Here is a 23,420-nt window from a genome sequence, read left to right as displayed (position 1 = left end):
TCAGCCAAGGTCTGAAAATATTAAATGGAAAATTCCAGATATAAACAATTGATAAGTTTTAAATCACACACCATTCTGAGTAGTGTGATGAAATGTCACACCGTTCCACTCTGTTCCACGTAGGACATGAATCGTCCCCTTGTCTAGCATCTCCACACTGTCTACATTCCTGACCCAGCAGTCATTTAGCCCTCTCGGTTATCAGACCGAGTGTCAAGCCATCACAGCGCTGTGCTGAAGTATCCTTATTTGCCTTAATAATGGCCCCAGTGCATGCCGGTTGTGATGCCAGCAATATTTGGATGTGCCAAAGAGAAGCAGTCAAGTCCTACCTCAAAGTGAAAGGGTTAAATTTCTTGACTTAATAAAGAGGAAAAAAAAATGTATGCTGAGGTAGCTAAGATCTACGGTAAGAATGAATCTTCCATCTGTGAAATTGAGGAGGAAAAAGAAATTCATGCTAGTGTTGCTATTGCACCTCAAACTGCAAAAGTTATGGCCCACAGTAAGTGATAAGTGCTTAGTTAAGAAGGAAAAAGCATAAAATTTGTGGGTGAAAAACATGAACAGAAACCTGTTCCAGGCCGGGCGCGGTGGCTCACGCCTGTAATCCTAGCACTCTGGGAGGCCGAGGTGGGCGGATCGTTTGAGCTCAGGAGTTCGAGACCAGCCTGAGCAAGAGCGAGACCCCACCTCTAAAAATAGAAAGAAATTATATGGACAGCTAAAAATATATATAGAAAAAATTAGGCGGGCATGGTGGTGCATGCCTGTAGTCCCAGCTACTCGGGAGGCTGAGACAGGAGGATCGCTTGAGCCCAGGAGTTTGAGGTTGCTGTGAGCTAGGCTGACGCCACGGCGCTCACTCTAGCCTGGGCAACAGAGTGAGACTCTGTCTCAAAAAAAAAAAAAAAAAGAAACCTGTTCCAACTGATGGTATGAGGGCGCCTAGAAAATAAAAGGGGTAGAATGCAAATCTGTCAGTTGGGTTGCTCTTTTTTTTTTTTTTTTTTTTCTATTGTCATCAGCAAAAGTCTCCACTGGGAAAGAAGTTAAAAACTGGTAACAATGTACTTTCATAAGTGCCTCTTAAAACTATCTTGGTGCCTCAGATTCTATGAGGCAGAATTATCAGTGTAGCAATCTTAAGTAGTAACAATCCACCCCATGCAGATCTTTAAAGGACTCTCCCCAAAAGCTTCTTCTCTCCCGAACAGTAACAAAAGTAAAACCAATAAGCCAAGGAAACTGCAGCGATGTATTTATTGGAAATGAACTAGACATTACATTAACCTGATAAAGATGTAACAATGCAGGAAACATAACTGGTGCAACATTTTAAAAAATCACAAATGAAAACAAAATCATTTTCAAAATAAAATATTGTATCCAAGTCACCTTAATCTCTGAACACCATAATGTAACTCATAATGTTGATTCTAAACATCCAGAATAAAGTTTACTTTAAACTGAATAAACAAAAAGAAAAGGTTTCTTTCCCCAACATAAAGATTCCTTGGCTACCACCTGTGTATCATACCCATAAGGTAATTTTCATCACCAGATAGTAAAAAGATATTTGTCATATTCCTGGTAGAAAAAAAAGACCCTCCTACAAATAGAGAAATTTTCAGGAAATCCAAGCAACAAATCACTTGGTGGCCCCCAACTGAATGGGGTACCCAGAATCAGCATTTTCTCGAAACTAGAAGTTACATTAATTTTACTAATAAGTCTTTATTGTCTTTTAAGAAACTGCCTGGATTCAAGGGCATGCTGATCTGTAAGGCGAGTCATTACATTCACACTAGAAACAGTGTGCAGGGGGTTTCAGATGTTTATCTGTTCATCAAGACTTTCTGAAACCTTTAGAGCTTTACTCTCCTACTCCATAACAAATTTTAGATTGTATATAACAAACTCCCTTTGAAGAAAATTACCCCAGATAATCCATCTGTGGAAATACAAGTACTGCAAAGAACAGTGATGATAAATACTGCCTGGAAAGGCGTAAGTGCTGCATGAACTTTCAGAGGCTCTATCATAGAATCATCTCCCAAATAGAGAACTGCATGTGTACTTTGAAAATTACCTTCCTTCCGTCCATCCAGCATTTACAAATGTCCTCTAATAAGCTATCTGGGGGCTGAGGAAGTAGGGAGTCCGGATGCAGAATTGCAGGTTTTAGTCAAGCTGGTGCCACTTTCCCTGTCTGTTCTAATGGATTTCAACAGTTTGTTCCTAAACATTTCACAGTTTTCAAAAATGTTCACATGAAAGGGGACCATGACTAATAGCTTAGTAGATTCTGTCAATTGGCACAAAAAAAAAAAAAAAAGTATTTCAATACAGCTTGTCATCTTTGGAAAATCAATCACAATTGCATTTTCTTGCACTAAATTAAAGGTAGAGAACTAAATTAAGAGCTTTCACAATTTGGTGGAAAAATGCAAAACCTTGTCATTCCGTGACTATGGCACCAAGTAAACTAGGGAGTCTGTTGACAACTGTAGGAGTCATTTAAATAAAAAGGTAGAAAGCTAATCTAGACAATTTAGGTCCTAAACGAAAATTTTGAGGCATGATATTTTTAGTTTGAGTAACAATGCTGGTCTAATTTGCTAGAAAATTAGCAACATTCTCCTTTACCTTGAGCTGGGCAGACTCAGCCACAATGTCCTGCTCTCCTTATGCATGTCCAAAGTAACTCCTAACCAGACTCAAAATGCATGTAGATGCAACATGCTAGTTGGCACAAAGCAGGCGGGGAGAGAGGCCCCTACCTCCATGAAAAACCCATAGGAGCATGACTAGCACTCACTCATTTTTCTCAGATAGACAATGTCAGTAGAGCTGAAGACAGATACACATAAAGTTACATAAATGTTTCCACCTTTCCACCGTGAAGTGAAACACGCCGTTCTTTGGAGAAAAAAATACATTCATTTTTTTCAAGTATATTTCAATATACAAAGATGCTCTAGCTTTGTTTCACTTTAAAGACAAAAAGATTTCACATGTGTCCAAGGGGGATTCCACTTTAACTTCCCTTTGGTGTGGATTTCATGAAGTTTGACTAAAAAAATTGCTCTAAATATACATCTACCCATTTTGCTCTAAAAAGCATGAACTCTCTATGTTCATTTTATATATATGTACATGGAGACAACAACAAAAACCAGTCTACATATGTACAATGGCTTAGGATTGGCATGCTCTGATGACAGTGAGGTCCACCTGCTGTGACTAGGGGCTGAGCACCGGTAGGAGGTGGTTCCATTAGCGTCGGGGTCCAGCGTGGGGCCAGCAGCATGCAGGCCCTTCCTTCCCATAGTATTCTAAGGAGCACTTTCTGCTGAGACCGCGCCTCTTAACTTATGGCTTATTTCCTGACTTGGCTTTGTTGTTAGGGTTGCAGTTGAGGTCTCTCAGCAGCACTTCACAATTGGCTAGAGCATCGGCCGGCAGCAGCTTCCGGATTTGCTCCACGGTCTTTTGATAAGCCATTTTTTCTTGTTCCAGAGTCCGGATTAAAGACTTCATTTTGGTCTCTCTGGTCAAAAGGTTTTCCAGGTTTGATTCCAAGGCCTGGATTTTAGCATGAGCCACCTGTTTGGGGAAAAAAAAAAAAATCCTCCAAATCAAAAATCTGAAGAGTCTGGTTCTTCATTAAAGCAGCAGCAGCCAGGCCATATGAAGTGGCTTGGTAAAATATTATGTGAAGGAAATACTCTGGAAACCTCCATGAAATGGAGATTTATAGGTTTCTCAAAAAGATAACTAGGGTACTAAGAGGATTCATCCCCTCTCACTGAATATACCCCCTGACGATGGTAGGGTCCTCACGTCACACCCACTGATGCTCCCTGAGAGAGTGGGACCCGGCCTGGCTGCAAAACAGGAGATTCCTGCCACTACCGTGTGGTGGTAACAGAGGATTTTCACTCTCCGACTGGAAATGCACGGCTCTCTAAACCTATACTCAGAATTTCCATTCGTTTTTATGGGTGTCAGGGGCACCCAAGTAACTTGAGGATAACTACATTGAACTGCCAATGAAAACATCTGTAACAATGAAGAAGAATCATTATAAAATTAAACAGGTGCAAATCCACCTTCCCTAACAAGGAAATGCTCCAGTTAATCACCATTGAAATATACAAGTAATAAGGGATAAAACGCCAAGCATTTATTTTTCTTCTTGAAAACAGACCATGTGGGCTCTTTTTTGAGTAGGAAAAGGGATACAATTTTCTATGAGCCAGAGCTAATTTAAGACGAAGTGAAGGAAGTTAACTGTCCCTATTCTTGGGGGGGCAGCTACATTAGAGACCAATCATTTCTAACCCTTTTCTCTTTCCTAGCAGATCTTAGCAGGGGATTCACCACACAGAAGCAGAGTTTTGGGGTTTTCTAGTCTGGAGGCAGATGAAGTGTTAGAGAAAAGCAGAAACCAAGGAACTATGAGGCACTTCAGCTCCAACTCAGTCATCTCCCCCCAGGGAGAATCACCTGCCAACCTCCTCCCTTGATCATTCCTAAGCCTTGACCCTCAGGGCTTGGCTACACAGCACACCTTATACGAGCTGCAATGCAGAATATTACTTTATAATAAATTGTCTTTATAAGTGTGTGTTTAAATAAATAGATAGCATTTTATATTCTCTTACAATTGTGAGCTCCTTGATGGCAGTATGAATTACATGTTTCCATTCAATTCACTTAGAAATGCCTCCTTCTCTTTCCAATTCTTTTACTCTAGACAATTCTCATCATCCCCAATCAGATTTTTGCTAATGTCATGCCCTCTGCCCTTCTCTCCCCATTCTAATCTGTCCTCATCAAGGTTTCCAGATTGATCTTTCTAAAGCGTGGCTTGAAAACTTTCAGGAAGTTCCCTCGCAACAAGATTAAAGCCACGCCCTTTGGCTTGACACTACAAGTCACCTACAACTCTGCCTCCATCATATTTATTTTACTTGTCCCCAACACGAAGCTTAAGCTGACACAAGCTAACTCTGCTGCTCTGCCACGTCCTCCTTGCTCCTTTCTTCCGCCCACCCCTCGGATTCCAGTTCAAGCACAAGTTCCTCACAACTTTCCTAATTTCCCACTTTCACTTCTTCCTCCCTTGAACTTAACCAAATATGCACAACATGCAACAGGTATTTAACCAGATTCTGCTTTGAATTGCCACTTAACTATTTCAAGAGTATACATTTTCCCTCCCAAGTGATACTAAATTCATATGTCATGTGCAGCCTTTAGAGCACTTGGACACAATCTGATACCCAGGCCCTTGGTCAGCAATGGTTCATTCCATGTGCATCTCTACCATTCCTAGTACAGTTCTGTGCATGCATGTACTTCTGTGGTTGAAACCTTATTTCTTTACCTGTAATTTTTCTAGGAGGTCCATGTTTTGTCTTTTCAGTTGGCTATTGGCCCTCTCTAGCTTTTCCATAGGTTCACTATCCTCACAGGCATAGGATGATTCCTGCAGCTCATCCTGCAGCACGTGATATTCCACCTCATAGGCGTGTAACTGCTTAGAAATATCCATCTCGAAAACCTGCAGTGAAAGCACCATGGGTTAGACTGCCCTTTGGTATATATACTAAGATACAGCCTATATGTCCTGGTGTATTTCAGACATATTTCTAAATATTTATTAATAAGGAACATTAAAGCATCCAAAAAGGAAAACAAAAACAGCTGTGATTGTCAATACAAGAACAAATTAGATATAGATTAGACTGTCAACATCAGAACAGATAGATTATTTCTATGCAATTGAAATAACTCATTCTCATAATGAGACCAAGTTACTAGAAATGTCCAAGGGTATCTGAAACCAAGATATTCATAATCTAGTAACTATCTCCTAAAATGTAGTATGCCAGATAAACATTAGTTATTGAGTAATTATTATCTATGGTAGAGATAATCTTTGCTGATTAGTAAGCAAAATTGCATAGGGAATTACTATATTAAGAGATTAAAAACATTTCAAATGTATGTGTCAGTGGAGTAGAAAGGTCTTAATAAATATTTTCATCCACTTGCTATTCTATGTGAAACTCTTAGGAGTAATCTACATATTCTATTGCACAAAGAATTCTCAGGATTGCACACCCTGAGCACTGTCCAGAGCTGTAAGTTTTAATTAGGGCTGCTGCCACTGCCCCACATCACCGCCAAATAGGAAGGCAGTTCTCTTTGAAGTTGGAATACAGGTAATCCCTTCCCTAGTCTAAAATTGCTAGGGGAAGGAGAGGCAGCAGCTGCCATTCAAGCAGCTATTCTAATGCTGTGAAGAGAAAAAGAAATCACAAAAAAACCTGACTTACCCTACCACTATTAGAGATAATCAAATATTACAATTTTATTAAGGGGATTTCTTGACTAACTGGTCATTCCACTCAAATAATCATCACTTTTTCCTTACCTAGTGGATATGGGCTTAATGGACTATGATACATCCATTAAAAATGATGACATGGATCTATATTTATTGTCATGGAAAAACATCTAATACTCTACATGTGTTTTAATTAAAGATCAGATTGCACAATAGCACATGTAATATGATTTCACCTATGTAAAACTGTATACGTTTTAATGTGTATATAAGCAAAGAGACATGAAATAGGAAGTTTCAAAGGTTATCATGTCTAGATGTTGAGATCTGTAGTTACTTTTATTTTTTTTCCTTGTGCTTTTCTGCATTGTTTCCATTTTTTACAGTGTCCATAAGTAAAGCTCATCAAGGTCTCCTTTAATAACAGCAGTTCATTCCGTAGTTAATGAACTCTAATGGCCAGAAAATTCTGTCAAATATCAAGTTCAAACCTACCTGTCTATAAATTCTACCCACTAATCCTAGTAGTAATCTAAAAAGCCAGGAGATTTTCTCATTAATTTTAGAAGGGAGGTGATGTCTGATTTCAAATCTCTAAAACCACAATCCCTGACTGCTTGCCAGTCAAAGAAAAAAAAAGATAATTCTGAAAAATTAATAAACAAGTAAATATACAAGTAAAGACTATAAGTTTATGGAGCATTTTAACAAATAAAAACTATTCACAGATATTTACTGAATAATCTAATCATGATTTAGATTCTATGAAATGGAAAGAAAATTTTATGTGTAATAATATAATAAGAGTTCACATTCTAGTGTGAATGACCGTGTACGAAATACTTTAACTCATTGGTTATATTTGCTCCTAAAAACCATATGAATCTATTAGGATCTATTGTTACCCCCATTTCATAGGGGAGGAAGTTGAGACTGAGAGAGGCTGTAACTTGCCAAAGTCACAGAGCTGGTAGGTGACAGGACACCAGAACAAGATTCCAAACTCTCTTTCCCTCATTCTAAACTCTGTCTTCTTTCTACTATCCCAAGTGCCTCCAGGAAAGTGGTAAACTTTATCAAAGCTCATAAAGCATGACTACCATGCCTACATATCTGACCTTAAGCTCGTCTACTTCACCTGAACAGCATCAATATATAACTACCACTCACCTGGTCCCTATGGAAAGTCAGGGACTAGATACATGGTGTGCATATAACTCTCCATTGGCTTCCTAGATCCATCCTCTGTCCTCATCCATTCTACTGTACCCTGGGAGGCAGACCCCTGTGAACTGCATTCCCCACACTTCCTTTCTGGCTGGCTTCTGGTTGGGTTTGGCCAATGAAAGATACCAGCAGGAGATGAAAAGGGGCGGGAGAAAGAGGTTGGGCATTTCTTCCCTGATCCTTCTCTGCTTCGTTCACCAAGACTACCACAACCATCAGAGACCTCTCCTCCACAGTTCCGGCTCCCACGGGCCCTGGTAACTCTGTCACGTCCTCCATCTTCCACTTCCCCCCTCAGCACTAGAGGTATGAACACCTGCCCTCCGTTACTAGTTTCTGGGCACTGAACATCCGTGTTGGGTTCCCTTCACCCTGCCCACACCTCTGTAAATGGTTCCTTCATCTGAATCATTCAAGGGAGAATGTTTCCTATAGGGACCAAGACTGGTAAGTCCAGTCTCCTCATTTAAGTTTCACAAAACCTCTCAGATTGGTATTGTCCCATTTTGGAGCTGAGACAACTAGGGTTTAGAACATCATGGTGATGTGTGCAAGCCAAATAACTAATAGAAGATATAAATCCAATATTTTCTAATTCCAAAGCCTGTATTCTTCTCACATGACCTCCTTGTATATATTACTAATAAAAGAGAACTAACAATATAACAGAGACAAGTGGATCTCATTTTATTCTCAGGTCTCCCTGACTCTGTCAGTTCTAGCTTCAGTCTTCCTTAGCATTGGTTTAAACTGAAAGGATTCCTAAAAAACTCATTATGTAGCACTAAACCACATTTCCCATACATAGCGAGATAAACAATGTCACAACGTATAAATTTCACAATAGTCTCGTTTCTAAATAAAATGTATCTGATCAAAGTAAAAAAAAAAAACCTGAAAAAAAAATCTGTCAAGCAAAACTATGTTTCTATGCTAAAATATTTAATACATAATCAGCATTGCTATATAATCTTATATCTTGCTATTAGCATTTAAATCATACCTGGGTAATAATTTTTTCCATTTCAGAGGTATTCATATCAGGCAGCGTGCTTTTCAGAAATTCAACAATATTCTCAAAGTTTTCACATTCCATTATAAGTGCCTCTTGGCTGCTCAGTAGGCTGAGTGCAACCTTAAATATAACTTCAGTTCCCTGAAGAAAAATAATATCTACAAGAAGAAATATATTTTCGTAATCAAAATTATGCATCCACTATTGTAAAAAGCATGCTCTCTGTCCTAAATGTTTTTGTTTGTTTTATATATTGTGTGAAAGGAAACTGGTCAAAGCCCTATAGAATTTTTTTAAAAAATTCAATATGACTGAAACAAATAAACAGATGTTTCCCCTTACTTATTAAGAATCTCAGGTAAGGCCAGCATAAAAAAGGACAAATTATATGTTCTTCTATGTATTATTTATAATTTTAATGACAAATTTAATGCAGACTAGGTAAACTTCAAAGGCACATATTTAACTGATATTTCAATTTTTCTTCAAAACAGGATAACAAAAATCAACATAACTAATTAGTACTATCCAGACTCTCATTACCATAATTAAATAGCAAATGAACCAGTTAATATGTAACTAAATCTATATCAGAGCAGGAAATTTAAAAAAACTTTACCAGAAAAATCAAAACAAATAAATACACAATCTCCATCAGAGGAGAAAAAGAAAAGCTACCATAACTCTGAACTCTACTTTCTTACAAATACAAGCATGCAATAGTTTGGAAAAGTGCCAAATATTTTTTCACGAAAAGTTCTCTCAATCTATATCATTCTTTAATCAATAATATACAACAGGGAGTCTTAAAAAAGAGGAAACTATAGAATAATTATTTCAAACATGGTAATTCTTCTTGTTCATGCATCTTTCCCTTTCCTGACAGTCTCTTTTCTTTTCTAAATTCAAAGAAAAGTGTTGAGTAGCTACTAGATAGCCAACAGCATAATTTATATTCTCATAACAAGGAACAGAATATGGGGGACATTTGTTTCTTGAATTCTGATACCAGGCTTCTAAGGGTAAGTCTAACAGACATGCCCTGAAACACCATGGTGATTTGATATTCTCTGAGAAGAGAAACACACACACACACACACACACACACACGGATTTCTAGAAGAGCCATTAACAGGAACCCAAGCTTCAGAGAAAATGTCACTAGAGAAAAGCAATAATCTATATTCAATAAACAAGAAAAATCAAGTGAACATTTGACTCAGTGCATCTTGATTTTAGTCTTTTGCTGCACTTTGTCTATAGATTGTATTACTGCTAACACAGTGTTTAACTTTTTAAACCACAACCCCCAATGAGAAAGACACTGTACATTGTAATCTGGTTTATGTATACATATTACACATAAATTCTCAAAACTGAAGTTTCTCCAAACAACGTATTTCCTTACTATTTGTAATATTCTCTGATATCTTCACTGTAATCTATTCTATTTCATTTTTTAAACACTGATAATGACCTACAATTGGGCCAATACTCACAAATTGACAAAAAGTTCCAATTTATTAATAGCCAAAGTGCAGTTGTGAATGAATACTGACTACTTTGACCATGACTACCAGATAGATGAACAGAACATAAAAATGGAGCAAGCTCTTTCTAAGGCTATTGAGGTCCTCAACAATGTCATTAGAACAAACCTCTAGAGAATAGTTGATTTTTTTTTATTTTTGCTTTTTAAATATTAGTAATAGACTTAGACAAATTTAAATAAAGATTTATGAGTAGATTTAAGGGTCCCCAAAGGGAGCATAAACTATGTTATACTTTTTCTCTATTACCAGTGCCAAACACTGTGATCAGAGCAAGCTGGCTACTCAATCACTTGCCCTGGGCCCTGCTGCCCATGGTTAGTGTTTTTCCCTGAGCCACCCAGTCTTAGCAATTGTCTACCACGACTTCATTAGCATGGAAAAAGAGTCACTTAAGCAATGAAACAGGAATTAAAGTTACTCTGTTAACAACAAAAAGTCAGATTAAGAAATTCCATTAGAAACAACATTGATCTAGGAAAAACATTGATCTAGGTACTTCCACTGATCCAGTGAAAGAACACATTTCTGTCTTTTGAATCTAAGTTGAAGAGGACAATAAGGAAAGAGAAAGAGAAAGGGAAAGGAAAGAAGAAAGAGGAAGGAAGGAAGGAACAAACGAGGGAGGGAGGGAGAAAACAGAGGTAGAAAGACGTATATAAAAATCTGGAAAATTATACAGAGTATATCCTTAGTCTAGATTTTAAAAAATGTATACTCCAATTTTTATGCAATATAAAAATGAAAATAAGAGCTCCGTTATGGTCTACAGCGTACTCAAATATAGAAACCCAATTCTTCTTCTTTCCCTTTTAATTTCAGTTTTACTTAGGATCAATATGGTTTCAAATTACCATCAGAATAGAGCCAGGCACATTTATTCAATTCCACTAGCAATTTGCTATTCTGTGTAACACATGATAAAATAATCAGGATGTGATATGGCTAGAAGCATACACCTTGAAATAAATAACACTGTTCTCTTTGATCATAGGCATCTCTTACCAAAAACTCTGGCTACGAATCCTAATGAAAATTGAGAGGCAAACAATGTGAGGAACCAGGGGGCAGCATAAAGACTGGGGCTGATTTCATTTTCTTCAAGATGATTGTAGAGAACTCTGTGATAGTCATGAAGGAGCCTGGACAGCTGGTACATCTGAATCTAAAGTTAATTTGGAGAAGAAAAATAAAATATTATGCATTTATCTGAGTGTACATAAAATATACTAACTTTAATTTTATTGCTCTGATATTTAATAACAAATTTGCATATATTAAATACATAGTAAAAGTATTATCACTTTATTTTTATTATTATTTTAAAGTTGATGTTAAAATTCAAGTTCACTTAACTAAAGTCCTAAAGCAAGTCACTGAAAGTTCATCTAAGCCTATGGAGCAAGTTTCTCTATTGTCTGTGTTTGAGTATCACACATACACATGAAAGTGGTATTTTCCCTCTTGTAAGAAGGCATTGCTTCTGGAATTTAATCAGAACTGTCCTGGCTCAGGACTCTCACAGACAGTCCCTTCTAATTTCAGACCAATTCCAGAAAAGCCTCCATTCTGAAGAATCTACCACATGCAGGGTAGAAGCAAAGCTTATCTCTATTTGCTGGGCCCAACATCTGATTTATGATAGAGTTCTGGCTTAGATCCACCCGACAACCTGCGCTGCTAGGACAGAATGAGGGCTTAGATTGTCATAGGGCCTAAAGCTGGAGGTGTTACTGCTAATATCCAAATTATTCCAGCAGCATACTTTTTATGACAAAGGGGATTAAGGCCAAAAGTGCAGTTATTTCTGAATGTTTCTAGAATTAAAAGAAGAAATTATTTCATTTGGCTACTGAATTAATTACTGGCATTTCAAAAAATATTATAAAGACAGCATATAAAAACTTTTAGACTCTTATGTCTGTGATACTAAAGGTAAGGCAGTAGTAAATAATAAACAAATTTGTGGTATGTGCTTTAATCTAAATTTTTTACCTACACACAGATGTGTGGTGGTTCCCTGATCAGTTATATCTGCTTCATATTTTGGTATGAAATGTACACAATATTTTTTTAAGTCTAGTGGAACTTCTTTCACTAGAAGTAATCATTAAAACATCACCCTTAAACTCTATGAAAATACAGAAAAATAACCATGTGTTGTAAATTCAACAACTGTTTTCAGAGCACAGAACTAAAAATCAAAAGACTCCTTTGGAAAAGAAAATCATGAAGTACTGTACATAAATACAACAAATTATTTGTTTCACCCTTGTCTGTAACAAACATCTTTAGAAACTGAGTTTCCATACAAACTGGCAATGAAAAAAAAAAAGGAATTAAAGAGCCACAGGAAGTCATAGCTATAAAACAAGAAGCAGACGCTTAGCTGGAGTCAAACATAAAAGGTTTAAAAAAAATGAGATTATTATCTCAATAAGTCATGTTGAAAAAAGATCATACATTTCCCTTAGGCATTCACATTTTAGAAACCAGACATACTGGGCATCTATGAACAGAAGAATCAGTATTTTGGGAAGCACAAAAATCAAATAAGTCTAATTAGCAGAACAAAAAAACAGCACATCATCAAAAACATACTGTTCTTGTTCATTTGTGCTTATAACAAAGAAGCAATCCTTCAATGTTTAATTTTTCCTCCTACATTCTCAAGAGGGGCTTGAGAGCATTTCTTCCATCGAAGTATACTCTGGCAAATAAGAACACAATTTGGGCTTCCTACCAAGGAAGCCTTAATAATAAAATTGTATTTGCTAAGAAAAAATAATTCTTCAATTCTACGTTATAGATAGCACAGCAAATCTTCTGATGAAAGAGGTAGAACTGGAGGAGGAAAGGTGCAGAGACAAAGGAGACTGGGGAAAAGAAGATGGAAAAAAGTGGAGACCAAAAACTTTAGAGAGAAAGATAAAATGCTTTTATGCCTATCACAGAAAACAGCAGACAAACAGGATGAGATATAGACATTCAAAGTTAAAAGAGATCTCAACCCCCTCATTTCACAGATAAGGTAACTGAAGCCGAGAGCCTGCAGTGCCCAAGCCCACCAATAGTGAAGCAAGAAATCACAAATCCTATCATGTAAGCCCAAGCCCACTGTAATAGGCACTTACACATATAAATACTGTTGAAAGTCTATTGACTGGACCCAAAACACTAACTTCCTGCTCTAGAAAGTGGAAAAGTGTTATATCTCACTTTATAAAGTAAAAAGATCTATTTTCATACAGTAAGTTCCCCAATACTATGGCTATACAAGAATGCTGCTACCAAAGATTTTTAAAAACTTGTATTTTCAAAATTATAGACATAAAATATTTCCTGGTAATTGCAGGTCATATTAAATTAATGTATAAATCCAATTTTTACATGAACTTTTATAATGTCAGATTGACAAGGAAATTTTAAATTGAAAAATCATTGCATTTTTAAGCTGATAGCTGGATGTTTATATGTATGGACCAAAATCAAACACCACTCATGGGTACTTCCCATTCTTTGAAATTCTAATGATAGCAACCAAATTGTTATTTCTAAAAATCAGAATTATTTCATTCCTTACAAGGGTGCCAATGCGTCCTAACAGATATTAAGATACAGATAAACTGTTAAAGTAAAAAATGAAACCTTTCATAGTAATTATTTGACTTGTTCAATAGACATATGAATAGTCATCAACTAGGAATCAAATCACTATAATTACGTATCCTGGTGAACACTCAACATAGGAACTCAGACCAGAAAACCCAGTGTTGAGGGCAAAGCCCTAGGTCCCTAGCCAAAATTTCATCTTTAGGAAGTAAAGAAACATGAAACACTTCCTCTCCACCCATATTCTCAAGAAAATGCCATTTATTATAATACTCATAGTGTAAAAACACAGTCCTTTTTTGCTTGTAGATTGGCAACTGAAATATTAAATGTAAAAACTGATTGCAAACCAGGAAAAAGAGTATATTTTAAAAGCATCTTTAAAGTATTTTGCTTCTTATCTAAAGCATAAAATTATGACTAACAGGGAGTCATGTTTATATCGTTTCAAGGAAGAAGAACCCTGACAGTCCTCTTTAAAGTTTTCCTTTATATTTTTGCTACTAAAAGCTTTCAATTGCAAGGTAGCAGTTGTTTGAAATATATATCTACAGACAAAATTTAAACTGCTTGTTAGCAACCAACCCATTTACGGAAGTGATACTTAAACTAGGGGAGAAATGTGTAAACAGGGAGTTTGAAATAGGCTAAAGACAGCAGTGACCGTAAATACTGCATTTAAAATAACTGAAAATCTGAATGGTGCTTCTTCAGAACCTGCTCAGAAACGTAGACTGAAAAAGCACCACTGGCTTTCACCCTGTTCCTTTGTAAGGGCCTATCTTACATTAAGATAAAGGAAGTGAGACACAGTAAGTTCAAGAAGACCAATGACATGACACTCAAAGTAAAAGGATAAAGACATTATATTTTCAGATTTTAAACAAAGGATATATGAGCCTTTTCAATTGACAAGCTGAGGAAAAGTGAATAAAGATGGCTTGATACTTTCTCCATGGAACCTACAGACTTAAGGGATAAAGGCTTGGGTAGCCAACACCTACCTTCCTTTCTTAAATCACTTATTTACTCATTTTAGGAACTTTATGGAAAAGTTATCTTATGAGCCTCATACACTTAAAAGTTTACTGAAATCCCAAATCCCACACCAAAACAGTGAACTAAAACATGCCCCTACATCTACCCAAGTTCTAAGACAATGAGTCCAAATTTCTTTAAATCTGAACTGTAATTCAGAAAAGGGCCAAGACTTCTGGTAACAGTTTTACGTGGACCTTGGGAGGAACAACCGCCTCACCTGTAGCGACATCATGTCAGGTCTATACTGCTTGCGGAAGCCGAGGTCATACATGAGGAATTTCAGCATTTCAAAGGCTTGCTCTTCACTCATGTGCAGAAGCAGGACTCCGGCCACAAAGCTGATCCCCTGACAGTAACCCACTTCTTTGTCTAGCAGAGAATACGCTTTCAGGAGATTAAAGAGTGACAGCTGTCCTGCCCCAAGCTGAACTGAAAAGTAAGGGTGCGTAGGAAATGTCCTTCCTGCAAAGCAAAAAAAGAAATATTTTTGAGATGTTCCTGATGCCTTGGAGACCAGGCTGAAATTGCAATTCAGTGACCTTTAAGAATAAACGAATACTCCCAAACCAATGAGGGTTGCTTAAAGTACCGATCTAAGAGTCTCTCTTGCTCCCTCTCTCTCAAAAAAGCCCCAAGTCCTACAGACCAGGCTACCATTCTACCTCCACATAGGTGATACGGGAGGAAATATTTTATGCTAACCAGAACTTTTTTCTAGCAAAAAAATAAAATAAAATAAAATAAAAATTCACAAACTAATGATATATTCAGGAGAGATACCAAGAGAATGGAATATAGAATTTATTCTGATGATAAAGCAAGGCAAATTCTAAACCATATAAAGACCACCTTCTAAATGGAAACAGAATTCTGTAAGAGGTATCACATTATTTAAAAAGAAATCTTTGTAGTCCATAAAGAGAATTATTCCTGCTTTTCTTATAAAATGAAACCAGAGAGGCTTTTTGGGTTTGTTTTGCTTTGCATTCAGATTACCATTCAGGAAATACTTCTTTTTCAAATGTCCTTTGCTCTCTGTTTCTTAAAATACCTGCATGAGCCATGTAAACCACTTTTCTTTTTTCAAAATATCCAAAAATTATAGGGAGAGTAAAGGGTCAAGGCAATTTCAAATAAATTCCCCTCTAAAATATACCTCTGGATATAAAATTACCATAGAGACACTTCAGCTAGCAAACAAAGTCAGTCCTGCAGCACTAAAAGGCCAGTAATAAACACTGAAATAAACCCATCTTTCCCACCAAAGCTGTATATACTGGCATGGGACTTTCCTTGTGCCACAAAAATGAAGAGCTATATTAGCTTCCTTGTGAAATGATTACTTGTGACAGTTAGAACTCACAAAATTGCCAAATTTTAAAATGTTTTCTTCCACATATGCTTAAAGTGATTTTTCCCCCCTAGGAATTGATTAGGATTAATTCTATAGAGTAAGGAGAAGATATGAGAAAATAATAACATGCTAAAGAAACACAGATGGCCAAAAGTAGAGTCAAATGAGCAATTCTGTAAATTACCATTTTACTTTCTCACTTAAAATTTTTGCTAAAGAAAATTATAAGTATACTATCTACCCATAAACTTGACTCTAGCTCCATTTCTGTCTGACTAGCATTTCCTGCAATCTGACCTCATCCTCTCCCCTCTCTTTATTAGGACATCTTGACCAAGCCTGATGGCATTACTAATTTACGGTCACAGAACCATAGATCTGCCGGGGGCCATGGGGACTGCCTAGTTCAATGACTCCATTTAATGAAGAGGATGAGTATTCAGAAGCAAAATAATTTATCCAACACCACAGTTGGTGGTAGAATCAGGACAAGAACTCAAGTTTTCAGTTTCTCTATAAAATCCCCTTTTTAATACTACTGGGCTCAAAAATAATTTAACTGAGCTAGACCCTTTCCCAACAAAAGCTATTTGTTGTCCAAAAGGAATAGAAGTAAAAACTAGGTTTGGGCCAGTGATTTTTTGTATGCCCTAATATTAGATGACCTCAAATATATAAGGTAACCCATTAATTTTCCAAATGGGCTCAAATAACATCCCTGGCCACCTGAAATGTATCACCTGTTAGGAGTACAGATCAAATAGACAGATGCCAATGTATAATATTTAATCTAATAATTTAGATATTTTAAAATAATGAAATATATTAATTTGGAAAAATTAGAGAAAATATAATTTTTAAAATCAGACCAGTTTTACTTTCCATAAATTCTTTGACATTTAGCATTTTAAAAAGACTGCTGTCACTGGAACTTCTCCCTCAGGTCATTAGTACCCATTTCTGTAACATTAGGACAGCAACATTTTCATTCACCCTCTGGGTACGTAGTCAAGACTTCCACGACATAACCACGTATTGCATTGCTTTTCAAAGTGCTATTTAAAGGCCTGTTTTCAGCAATCCATCCGGGAATACTTAGTATACCTTTGTTAAAATTTTTGTTCCCCTTTTAACCTTTTCTAACCTATTTCAAAACAGGCATTGACCAAGACATAATTGACTATTCCAAACAAGAGTCAGTTGTTCAAAATGCAGTAACTAAGAGCACCCCATATTATGACCTTTATGATGATTCAAATACCAGATGACTCCCTCTTCAGAGGGAAAGTTTTGGGGTGAAAACTTCATTTTATACTCAGGCACAGATGGTATCTTTAAGCAGATATAAAGTCAACTTGCTCCCAGAAAAGGACAAAGTCAGCAGCTCTGTGTATGCCAGCAGACCCTCTCTGTTGACACCAAAAAAAAAAACAAACAAAAAACAAAAAAACTCCTTAAAAGGACTGATGTTTACGATTGTAAATTATAATTCATTAAGACAAACATACCTAAGTCCACGAGAATAGCATGCTGCTGAGCAGTGAGCTGCTTCAAAAGTTCTTTATAGGATATGTCAGGCGGCTGCTGTTTATTAGGCAATCGGTGTCTCAGGCGATACTGCAAAGCTAGGAATTGCCAGATTTCTCCTCGACGGCTTTTGGGAACTCCTACAATCAAAGAGAGAAATAAGCAAGGCCTTGCAGTTGATTAACTATGTAATTCTGGAATGGGCAGCTATAGGTACTGCATGCCACTCTGAGATCACATAGTACAATGGACTGACCGAAGCATATTGTGACAAGTTTCATCCTGTAGCTCCTGGTATCTTGGGAAAGAACAACAATAACAATAACAGCACTATTAAAACTAACATCAGCCAACAATGAGCACTTAATAAAACATTTATTGAGGCTGCCTTGCTAATGCACTCAGAAAACAACCCTGAGGTAGGTAATTTCTGTTAGCCCCACTTTATAGATGCAAAGCCGAGGCAGATTAGGTAATTATCCAAGTTCACACAGCTAGTAAGTGGTAGGTTTAGAGTCAGAACTCCAGAAGTCTGGTTTCAGAGGCTAAATACTGAAATCCCAAAATGTGTTACTGCCTATTTTCACCTTTGATTTGGCTTAAAGACAATAACAAATGCTAATCTTCACTGACAGTTTCTAAATATTTGTCACCAACAACTAACTTTGTAAAAGAGAATCAAATAGAATTCTTACATGATGATAAAAGAATGAAATAATAAAAATGGTAAACAATAAGAAGGCATAACTGAAGCGCTCCAGACATCACTCGGCCTTTGAGAATAAAATACTTAACACATACAGATACATTAACTCTATCGTGCTTGAAAACCAAAGGGTACCACAAGCTGTTCACGGTATGCCATCATGATGCTTTTTATGCCAGGGGACATGAAGTCAGCACTGAGAGGGACAGAATTCAGTTCTGTAAAGTGCAGGCAACTTTACTTCATTCATTAAGAGTTTTCAGTTCAGAGAGACCAGATCTGGACTAGGTTGAATGACAGCAATCTCTCCTGACCGCATGCCAGAGTTTGTTTAAGCTCTAGGGTGAAACTCCGGTTTGCTGGCATGATCTATAAGGCCTCTACAATACAGCTCCAAATCACCTGTTTTAGCCCCACTACCTCCTAGGCTCTACCATATACTTGAAGCTTGTGGTTATTTTCACTCCTCTTCCTACTGTTGCCCTTATGGAATTCCAACCTCCCTCACTCAATTGCCTAGCGTATTTCTATTCATTTTTATGGATGACCTTGTATGTCACCTTTTCTGTTGAAGTTCTCCCTAACTTCAGGTGTAATCACTCCCTTTTCACATACTGTTTGATGCATACTGTAACATTATTGGATTATAGTTAGCTTTATACTGTATGTTCATCTATTTTCCCCACTTGGATTGTGAGCTTCTTGAGAACAGTATGCATACTTTCATCTCTGTATGATGAAATCCAAGACTATACCCTGCTGCTTAAACATCTGTTGAATGAATGAATGTTAAGTATGAATTATTTTTCTGCAAGTGATCAAAGATTTGTAGCAATGCATGCACTTCCTCCTTGGAAAACAACAACACAGAGCGGAAAACAGCCGGTTGAAGTAAGCAGAACAGTCTGTAGAAAAGGTGTCTGCTGCCTCCTTAGGGATAGTCACCCCATTAGCACCGTTTTCTTACCAGTCAAGTCACTAAACTCTAGGAAGAAACCAATTACTTTTCTTTTTTTATAAGCAAAGCACAAAGACAAAATTACATCTGAGCTCCACAAATCAAAAAAATCTTTGAGGCTTTTCTTAAACAAAAGATTATTGAGATTATCCCTAATACCTTCTTTAAGAGATGTATGAATATCTTCCATATCACATCTGATTTTAGCTCTGCAGTTTAACAACTTCTTATCCCAGGTTATTAAGACCTCCTTTTGACATACACCAACTTCTTCATAGTCTAATTTAACTTTTCTGGACTGCAGTTCATCTCTGCTTGCTAAGAAAAAAGAAAGAGAATTTATGTAAGACCAATGTGTTTTTAAAATGGTACTTGTAACATTTTATTGTATTTGTAAAACCATACCAAAGGACTTTCAGGAATTAAGTGCTAACGTTTTTCTCAAAAAGAAAACAAAATAATTGAGGATACACGAAAGGGTCTAAAGCTTGAGTCATTTTGAGTGAAAAAAATACGAGGAATAACTTCCTAAGGAGATTTTACTCCGTATCTACACATGGCAACTCTATTAAGCATAAAAAAAAAAAACTATGTTGGCTATTCTATAAATTTCAATTTTTTAGCCTCAGAAGTGACAGCTCATATTTTACATACCATTGAAGTGTTAATATGTCACATATCACATATATAAAAAGACAATGCCTCATGCTAACCTTGATTTGAGAAATATTTGACCATGATAACCTCCTACATTTTTTATAACTATTCCCAGAGTTATTCACCCCGCCCTTAAAAACACTAGATTATGTATTCCTGTGTTCATTTTTATAATCTTAAAAAGGAAAATTTCTTTCACTGAAGTTAACACTAATTCCACTTTTAAACAATACAGAATTTCCTCTCATTTGATGGTCTAAAATATAGGCCCAGAGCTCATTAAAAGAAATGCCTATTAAAGCAACCATTATCTTGATTTGGTCTTTATTTTGAAAAATTGATTCCAAAAGGGGAGAAGGAAGAACAGACACATGAATATATTTCTTCTCTTTCATCAGGATCATGACAGACAGGAATTTCTCAGAGCGATCTATATTCATTCAAGCTCTCAGTGTTCAACCCACCTTACCTTCTGCAACACAAATCTTTGTCATGCATCCAAAGTCCTCGATAGCACAAAACAATAGCAGAATGAATGTTACTCTTTACTTAACGTTTGAAACCATTTCAAAAAAATTAAAATATCTTATAACAAACTGTTATTCAAGCAAGGGAGTAAAAACTCCTACTTAAAAGTCCAGACATAATCAAAAGATAAATCACACCATAAAAATATTCCTCCTGGACACCACTAGATGGCTTTCTAACACAGTTTACCTTTGCTTCTCAGTATCTACTTTATATTTCTCTACGATAACCAAATAATTTTTAAAGGAGTAGGTTTATTAAAGCTAATAACAAATACAAATAACAAATCCTACATAGAACTTTACTAATAATTTTCTCCATAATGGACAATTTTTTTTTCTCTAACCTTCTGTAGATTATTGCTCATTTAAAATAATCAATCATAAGCATCTACTACTATGTGCCAGCCATAGGCCCTGAGGATAAAATGGTGAGTAGGAACATTTAATAGCTGCTCTCAATTGGTTAACTAGGCAAGACTGAGAACCATCAAGAAATGATTATCCATTGGCTAGAATTGTAATAGGTTAAGCTATTTTTTGTCTTTGTTACTTTAGCAGAGAAATAAATACAAAAGTGATATAGGTTTCTGAGAATATATTCTAAATTTCATCTCCTTTCTTGCCCTGTAAAATAGTATTATATAACTGACCTCAGAATACACATGTAGTCACTTATATTAAAACATTCCATTTCCTTACATTAACACACATACTTGAAAAATACTGTGGCATACTGGAAAAAGCCCAAGAACCATGATGAATAAACCTGAGTTTTGGTACTTGCTCTGGCAGTTTATTCCTATTTGACCTTGGGCTAACAGCCTTAACCTTAACCTCCCCAAGCCAATCACTAACTCAGCTATTGAACGAAGAATCTAGCTAAATAATCTCTAAGGCCATTTCCAATTCAAATTCTCTATGATTTTAAAACTATCCATTGATATTTAATATAAGATTTTATTTGTACACACTCCCCATTGAAATACAATTTCATGCCTTAAAATTTTTGAAAGGATGACCATCTTTTTTTCAACCTCTTTTTCTGTTTGTAAGTTAAAGATGTAACCAACTGCTTAAAAATATCAATTCAATTTCTTTCAAAAAGTTTAAGTGGGCATAACATTAATCACACTGAACTGTTAAAAGCTATGTCCATAACAATTAATTGAATTTTTAATTTTAAAGAAGATGTATTCCTAAGGATATTTAAAATCATATGTACTTTTCATTCTGCTTAGAAAATAGTAATTTAAAAAACTGTGATCTTGCAAACTAATATTGTTAAAGTAAAAAATTGAACTGAATAACAGGTATAGTCACAGGAATCTTAAGGTAGATGATAAACTCAGAAATATGAATACCTGTACTAAAAAAGCTTTTTGGAAGACAACACAATAAAAGCAAGTGAGAGAAAAACCTAGATTATACATTTGCCAATAATCTTAAAAGTCAAATGGCTCACTTTAGCTAAATCTTTCATTGTTTTCTTCTTTTTATTTTTGTTTGACTTATGTGTTAGTCCAAAATCTTTCATTTTACAGATGTAAAAATGAGGCCCTTTCAGGTTAAGCGATTTGCCCAAGATAATGGCATTTATGCATTTTTCAAATTTTAGTAGTCTGGGCATCTCTTTGCATGTGGTTCTATCAGTACTGGAGTAAATTACTCCATTCTTTGAAAGTCTGAAAACGCATTATAGAGCATTTGGTAATCCTAAACTTTGCAATAAAGTATCACAAATAGCACAATAGCTATTATAAATTATTTGATTATAAATTTAATGATTCAATATGATTTTGTTAAATAGAAATTTATAAAGCATTAACAAAGTAGGAACTTTGATTTGATAACTGGTATTATAATAGTTGAATCGGATATAATTTTTTTTAAATGAGCATATTTCTCCCATTATGAATATAATTAACCAGAAAGTTGAAAATCATATTGAAAAAGAAGAAAATTTGCTTTTTCATATTTAAGGTTTTTTTCTTAAAGTAATGGACTATGACATTAAACTTTCAGTCATAGCAAATACATTGATTTTATGTTACCTAAATTCTGTATTATCCAAATATACTCACTCTAAGGGCTTCTTATGCTTTAAATCTGTTTGAAATGCAAACCCATATAAAACAAACACACAAATATCTTAAGCTGATGTTACCCATGTCATAATCACCTCACAAAATGGAAATAAACAAATATAATCAGTAGATATTCTATCAAAGTGTGTATACAGTCCCAGACGGAGTGTGCATATATGTGTGAGGCTGGAGGGTAGGTGTAACCTACACCCTTAAATAATAGCACCATGTCATTTAGTCCTCTAACCTTCAAGCTTCTGGTTTTCTTTTTCCATTCGAAGCAACAAGATTTGTTGGTGTATAGCTTTTCTCCACAAACTCCTCAGTTCCTTTGATTTCTTTTTTTCTTCAATCATTTCTGGGTCATCGTCACCGGCCAGGAATATAACCAGTGGTTCCTCCTCCATGGTGGGAGCAAGAGGGGACAGTGGCAGCAGCTCATTCCTGTCCAGCCCATCTGCGTAGAAGAAAACAGTGAGAGGCATTCCTAAGCAGCAACCAGACAACAGAAGTTTCTCTAGAACTGACACTCTCTCATCTTATCTTCCACACTTAAAGGTTTTCACAAAGCTACTTTCCCAGCAGCTATGGGTTTCTAGAACAAATGTTTAGAGTAAATTCACTAGACTGAATTCCCCTTCCAGATTTCCCTCTCATGGTGAAATGAAAGCACAGGTCATTTCACCACTTCTTCTTTCTACACAAAAAAGATCTGTAAGATAGGTGCTCCAAAATATACTGGCCCATCCCCTGAGTCCAACACTTCTGCAATTTACTTATGTATGTCCTCTGGCTGTG

At 36.2% G+C, this 23,420-nt stretch overlaps 1 protein-coding gene across 5 annotated transcripts in view; it reads right to left on the bottom strand.

The window, feature by feature from the left end:
* Positions 1 to 1,240: 1,240 nt before the first annotated feature.
* The window catches only part of TBC1D4 (TBC1 domain family member 4), a 177,931-nt gene continuing 155,751 nt past the window's right edge, over positions 1,241 to 23,420 (bottom strand). For 3 of the 5 annotated variants that reach the window (XM_069467147.1, XM_069467148.1, XM_069467151.1), the window contains 8 exons: positions 22,870 to 23,079; positions 19,511 to 19,669; positions 17,669 to 17,827; positions 15,024 to 15,268; positions 11,159 to 11,318; positions 8,592 to 8,761; positions 5,396 to 5,572; positions 1,241 to 3,609 (listed from right to left, as the gene is read on the bottom strand). In XM_069467147.1, coding sequence (XP_069323248.1) covers positions 3,376 to 3,609; positions 5,396 to 5,572; positions 8,592 to 8,761; positions 11,159 to 11,318; positions 15,024 to 15,268; positions 17,669 to 17,827; positions 19,511 to 19,669; positions 22,870 to 23,079 — 1,514 coding nt within the window. In that variant the 3' untranslated portion in view covers positions 1,241 to 3,375. Of the gene's footprint in view, positions 3,610 to 5,395; positions 5,573 to 8,591; positions 8,762 to 11,158; positions 11,319 to 15,023; positions 15,269 to 17,668; positions 17,828 to 19,510; positions 19,670 to 20,095; positions 20,099 to 20,882; positions 20,886 to 22,869; positions 23,080 to 23,420 lie in introns of all 5 variants that reach the window. The other 2 variants (XM_069467150.1, XM_069467149.1) reach the window with 2 other exon arrangements.

Source organism: Eulemur rufifrons, chromosome 4, assembly GCF_041146395.1.
Source record: "Eulemur rufifrons isolate Redbay chromosome 4, OSU_ERuf_1, whole genome shotgun sequence".
NCBI lineage: Eukaryota > Metazoa > Chordata > Mammalia > Primates > Lemuridae > Eulemur > Eulemur rufifrons.
This window is presented reverse-complemented; position numbering and strand designations above follow the sequence as displayed.